A 6,968-nucleotide genomic window follows, 5' to 3' on the forward strand; every position below is an offset into this window, starting at 1 on the left:
TTAAAAAAAAAAAAAAGGAAACAAATTGATGAAGGAAAATGGGCTTTCTGCCCTTCCTTAAGTGATGTTACAGTCCTGTAGAAAAGATGGAATGAAAAACAGGACAGCCAGGGCTATACAGAGAAACCCTGTCTCGAAAAACCAAAAAAAAAAAAAAAAAAAAAAAAAAAAAAGCCAAAGGGATACAAATTGGAAAGGAAGAAGTATCACTCTTTGCAGATGATATGATAGTATATATATTAGAGACACCAAAAATTCCACCAGAGAACTCCTAAAGCTGATAAACAACTTCTGTGAAGTAGCTTAATACAAAATTAACTGAAAAAAAAATCAGTGACCTTTCTCTACACAAAGGATTAAAAGGCTGAAAAAGAAATTAGAGAAACAACAACCTTTATAATAATCACAAACAATATAAAATATCTTGCTGTGACTCTAACTAAGGAAGTGAAAGATTTGTATGATAAGGACTTCAAGTCTCTGAAGAAAGAAATCAAAGAAGAGTGCAGAAGGTGATAAGATCTCCCATGCTCATGGATTGGCAGGATTAATATAGTAAATATGGATATCCTTCCAAAAGCAATCTAAAGATTCAATGAAATCACCCTCAAAATTCCAACTCAATTCTTCACAGTTAGAAAGGGCAAATTGCAAATTCTTCTGTAATAAAAAAATCCTAGGATAGCAAAAACTATTCCCAACAATATAAGAACTCTGGTATAATCAACATTCCTGACCTTAACCTGAACTACAGAACAATTGCAACACAAAATTCATGGTATTGGTACAGTGACAGGCATGTAGATTAATGGAATAGAATTGAAGACACAGAAATGAATCCACACACCTATGGTCACTTGATCTTTGACAAAGGAGGTAAAACCATCCAGTATTTCCAAAGGAGGTAAAACAGTATTTTCAACAAATGGTACTGGCTCAACTGGTAGTTAGCATGAGGAAGGAGAATTGATCCACTCTTATCTCCTTGTACAGAGCTCAAGTCTAAGTGGATCAATGTACTCCACATAAAACCATGGATACTGAAACATATAGAAGAGAAAGTGGGGAAGAGATTCAAAGATGTGGCAAGGGTAAAATTCCTGAACAGAACACCACAGGCTTGTACTGTAAGATCAAGGAACTACAGATGAAACTTCATAAAATTGCAAAGATTCTGTAAGGCAAAAGACAGTGTCGATAAGACAAAATGACACACACACACACACACACACATATATATGTGTGTGTGTGTGTGTGTGTGTGTGTGTGTGTGTGTGTGTGTGTGTGTGTGTGTGTGTGTATGTATATATAACTCATGAATTTCGACTCTAGAAAAACAAATAACCCTATTAAAAAATGGGGTACAGAGCTAAACAAAGAATTCTCAACTGAGGAATACTGAATGCCCAGGAAACACCAAAAAATGTTCAGCATCCTTAATAATCAGGGAAATGTAAATCAAAAACAAACAAACAAACAAAACCCCTGAAATTCCAAATCACACCAGTCAGAATGGCTAAGGTCAAAAACTCAGGTGACAGCAGAGGGTGGCAAGGATGTGGAGAAAGTGGAACACACCTTCATTGCTAGTGGGAATCTAAGCTCATATAGCCACGCTGGAAATAAGTTTGGCTCTTCCACAGAAATCTGGACATAGTACTATAGGAAGATCCAGCAATACCACTCCTGGGCATATATGCAGAAGATGCTGCAACTTTTAGTAAGGACACATATTCTACTATGTTCATGTAGCCTTATTTATAGTAGCCAGAAGCTGGAAAGAACAGAGATGTCCCTCAGCAGAGGAATGGATACATTTACACAATAGAATACTATGTAGCTATTAAAACCCATGAATTTATAGAACTCTTAGACAAAAGGAATTATCTGGAGGATATAGTCCTAAGTGAGATAACCAAGTCACAAAAGAACACACATGATATTCACTCATTGATAAAAGGATATTAGGCCAGAAATTCAGAATACCAAAAAAAAATTTGCAAAACACATGAAACTAAAGAAGAAGGAAGACCTATGGGTGGATCATTCAATCCTTCTTAGAAGACGGAACAAAATATCCATGGAAGGTGTTACAGGGATAAAGTTCAGAGCAGAGACTAAAGGAATCACCATTCTTAGAGTGCCCCAACTGGGGATCCATCCCATAATTTTGTCATTTCAAACTGGTACAACCACTCTTGAAATAAATCTGGTAGTTCCTCAGAAAATTGAAAATAGACCTACCCAGCTATACCATTTTGGTTATGTACCCCCCAAATGGCCAAATATATCAAGGGATACATGGTCATCCATGTTTATAGTGGTCTTATTTGTAAGAGCCCAAAAGCTGGAAGCAACTCATATCCTATAACAGAAGAAAGGATGCAGAACATGTGGAACATTTAAACAATGGAATATTACTCAGTTATCAAGATCAAGGGCATAATGAGACTTGAAGGATAATGGATAAAACTATAAAATATCATCCTGAGTGTGGTAACCTAGACCCAAGAAGACATACATACATCATATGTTCTCACTAATAAGTTGATATTACACCCCAAAAGCACAGAACACCTACGATATATCTCACAGAGTTTCAGAAGTTTAGAAAGCAAAATGACCAAGATAGTGGTGAAGGAATGAATTAATGAACTGTGGGAGGGTTGCCACAGAGTGGGAACACTGATTAGATTGTAAATAAGTAAATGAATTCATTAAATGTGGTGTGTGCTTATATATTTAGAGTATTTGTTCATTTACATAATAGGAGGAAGCATAAAAGCAGCCAGGGATAAATTTGATTCGAAGGTAGCAGCAGGAAAATAAATAAATAAAAGAGAGTCGAGATGTCACATGGACTTTAACTTAAAGCCAGTCCCTATATGTGCATCTTCCCTGAAAAGAACAAAATTCCAACTCTTTTCTAATTGGTCTAGTAACAACATAAAAAGTTCTGTAAAATTGTAATCCAAGAGAAGCCAGAAAGTTACCAAAACCTTCATTGTACACAAAATAATTCTATTTTTTTTAATAACAGAGAAATTGGTCCCATAAAGTCATAACACGCAAGAAAATGTTTCAGATGCATGCTGCCTTTACCTAGGCAAATTTCAGGGTAGATATTGGAGGTAGTCATTAAGAATCCTCCATCTACAGAAAGTGAGATATTAACAATGGATAGCTACAGGGAACATAATCAGCTTTATATTTCAGTGTGCATAACACGGTTGGTTAATAACCATTAAGAGACATGCACACATGTAAGTATACTTTAGTATCATGAACTGTATTACGTAGTTTAATTAAAAATTTTGTGAATGAGGGAAGGGGGAAAGAAATCTGGGAAGAGTGTGAGTGATGAGTGTGATGAGAACACATTGTATGAAATTATCAAACAAATAAAAATGAGAAACGAAGCCGGGTGTGGTGGCACACACCTTTAATCCCAGCACTCCGGAGGCATAGGCAGACAGAGTTCTGAGTTCGAGGCCTGCCTGATCTACAAATTGTGTTCCCTGGACAGCCAGGGCTATACAGAAAAACCCTCTCTCAAAAAACCGAAAAAAAAGGGGGGTTGGGGAATGAGTTCTTAATTATTTCTTTGAAGATACAACAGATCTGAGCACTATATGGTTCTTAAAAATCATTGAAATACATTTTTAAAAAATCTGTGATACTTAATTAAAATGTGTTAAATAGAAGAGTAAATTGAAAAACATTGAAAAGTACTTTATCTTCCAATATCAGTATTGAGACTGGATTAAAGATATAAATCAAGAACAATATGAAATGGCTGTTTTGACCTATTTCAAGGTGATGGTGATGAATACGACATTGACATACCCATAAAAACATAATAAAAATATCTCACACCTGACTTCTATATAGATCTTTTTTAATTGCTAGCACATTGTAGAATACAGTTGAAAAATAGGAGTTTTCCATAAAATCTGCATTTACCTGTCTCATTAGAAATCTCATTGTCTGCACAAGGAGTGCACTTGTAACAGCAGATGGCCTTGCCCTCCAGGGTTACTTTCCTGAATCCAGGCCCACAACTCTCACTGCACACAGACTGAGGGATCTGAGAAGAATGAATAATGTTATTTAATACTTAGGGTTTTATAAAAAAATGAAAAGATATTTTTTGAAGGTCATACACAGAAGGGCAAATATTTTTATTAATAATTAGACTCAATTAAAAGAGTATTTATAGTAATAAGGGATGGGGAGTTGGGGTAGCTAACAGAAATTCCCAGATGCTTGGAAAGCAAGAGACTCTCAGGATCCACTGGGGGATGGCATTAGTTGATGTACCCCACAAATCACAGAGAGGATCTTTAGAGGCCATACCCATAGGTTAGGCAAGGCCTTTGGTTGAAGGATGGGAGAACCAAACCATCTCAAAAATAGTAACTGAAATTTGCTCCTATCTAAAGAAAATACAAGGTCAAAAAATTGAACAGAGACTGACAGAAAGGTCATATAGAGACTGCCCCACCCTGTGATACATCCCAATTACAATCACCAAAGAAGACACTATTGCTTATTCCAAGAAACGCTTGCAGACAGAGTCAGATATAGCTGTCTCCTGAGAGGCTCTGCCAGTGGCTTACCAATTCAGATGAGGATGATTGCAGTTAACCATCTGACTGAGTATAGGGACCCCAATTGGGTAGTTAAGTACTGAAGGAGCTGAAAGGTTTTGCAACTCCATAGGTAAAACAATAGCAATGATATAGAATACCAAAAGCTCTCAGATACTAATCCACCAACCAAAGAATACACATGGAGGTATCCATGGCTTCAGCAATATATGAAGGAGAATATGACCATATCTGTTATCAGTGGGAGGAGAGCGCCTTGGTCCTGTGAAGGCTTCATACCCAGCCTTCTGAGCAGAATGGCAGCTAGGGTGATGAAGCAGGAGTATGGGGGTAGGAGGAACACCCTCATGGAATCTGGGTATGGGGGATTGGAAAGGGGATTTACAGATGAGAAACAGTGACTGGCAATAACATTTGAAATTTAAATATATAAAATAACCAATAAAAATTTTAAAAAGGAATTAAAAGATGTAAAGATAATGCTCTCGAGAAGGCAAGAGTGTTTAAATTTTGGTCTGACAATTATCACAGTGTTAAAAAATTTGGCATCTTAATGAATTATGGACATATTTGTGAAACATTAGTGACTAGGAGCATGATATTGGAGTCCATGGGGTCCATCTAGCCTAATAATAGCTTTGTAATTTCTGACACCTGTGTTGAGCATCTCAACTTGCACCATTATTGTGAATGTTGACTCCTTATTTGAGAGGATTTAAAGTTATTATGGAAGCAAATAAACATATATTTGTAGGAAGAAATATGTAGATATAATTAGCTAAGATGAAAAGGCCTAATTAAAATTTAATTGTCACTACTTATTGCAAGTATGTCACAATTGCAGAGAATATAAAAGAGAACTGCCGTATTCATTGCTTCCTGCATTCAGAGGATGATTTATCATTTGTATGTTCTTTCATATGAAAACCATGTATATTCTAATATAATGCCCTGCACTCTCACATTAGTCTGTAAGGTCTTTAAAATTATTATTACTAAATATTTGATCAAATAACACGTTTGGAGAATCAAATGACAATTAAGGATTGATAATGGATATAGTATATGATATTTTAAAAAATATATTCCATATAGGGCAACTCATTTTAATGCTTATTTGCTATTTGGTGACTTTATATAGAAAGTTATTAAATATTTAGGGGATTCTGACTTGGTGATGAAATTAGGACAGTAGTTAGGAATAGAAAAATGAAAATGTTTCCTTAATTCTAGGATACTAATTTTTTTTTACTGTTAATACTTGGGGATAGAATTATTCTCTTTCCCTTTCCTAAGTCTCTCTCCATTATAACCATTTGTTCTTATTATTCTATCCTTTGTAGACTCTGATACTTCTAGAACCATAAAACAAACATAGTCTGTCATATAAAAGTCATTTTTGGTCACAGTATTTGAATGAACAATAAACAATAAATTTAAAATTATTTTATGATATTAATACCCAAAAGAGATTTTCCTCCAGTACATTAACACATAAGTCATTTGGAGATAAAAATTTTCTCTTACCACATGTCCAATCCCTCATTTGTGACAAATAGAGGAAATCCAATCCTCATATCAGTGAGCAATGGGGGATTTATTGAACATTGTATTCTTCCATTGATCTTAATCAAGGAAAATTAAAAACCAGTATACTAGAATTACTTTAAACTATTTTATACTGATACTCCAAGTGTAATGGAACTTGAGTCAATCATCATTATATCAGAGAATATAATTGTTTTAATAATATAAGCACAAAGAATTTAGATAATACATAACCCACCTCTGAAAATATTGCTGGCCATTGTATCATCTGTTCAGATAGAGACAACTGTTGACCCTGGGGAGCATTTGCAGAAAAGGATCCTATTTTCACTTTCAATCCAAGGCCCTTTGGTAAATTCCAAATGTTAAGAATGTCATACTCTGTATCTATTGTTTGTCTCCAATCTAAACTCCTTTTGTCTTTCACTTCAATATCCTTCAGGAAAGTGTTAAGCTTAAAGAGAAACATAATTTTATATTTCATTGTGCATAAGGGTAGAATAAATTATGTTGTGAACATTAACATTAATGAAGATTCCATTAGTGATGACTTTGTGAAAACCTGACTGTTCAGAATACCATTATTATTGATCTTCAAGTGAAAACTCAGAACCAAATTCAAGTAAGCAATCAATGACAACTGATCCATGAAAAGATAAACTTTTTTGAATCCTAGCAAGACTCATTTGCTTTTAGAATATGTTCAGAGGTAGTGTCCAAAATGAGGATACTTATGTCAAGAAATTAAATAAAAGGCATCATTTCTTTTTTTTTCCTTTTATGTTTTTTTTTATTATTATTATTTTCTTT

At 34.7% G+C, this 6,968-nt stretch overlaps 1 protein-coding gene across 1 annotated transcript in view; it reads right to left on the reverse strand.

The window, feature by feature from the left end:
• Positions 1-6,612, reverse strand: part of LOC110314887 (vomeronasal type-2 receptor 116-like) — a gene marked incomplete at its 5' end in the record, with an annotated part of 15,453 nt that extends 8,841 nt beyond the window's left edge. The window contains 2 exons of the mRNA XM_021189086.1: positions 3,964-4,087; positions 6,397-6,612. Of these exons, the coding sequence (XP_021044745.1) occupies positions 3,964-4,087; positions 6,397-6,612 (340 nt within the window). The remainder of the gene's footprint in view (positions 1-3,963; positions 4,088-6,396) is intronic.
• Between the last annotated feature and the right edge of the window lie 356 nt (positions 6,613-6,968).

Source organism: Mus pahari, unplaced genomic scaffold (genome assembly GCF_900095145.1).
Source record: "Mus pahari unplaced genomic scaffold, PAHARI_EIJ_v1.1 scaffold_12099_1, whole genome shotgun sequence".
Taxonomy (NCBI): Eukaryota; Metazoa; Chordata; class Mammalia; order Rodentia; family Muridae; genus Mus; species Mus pahari.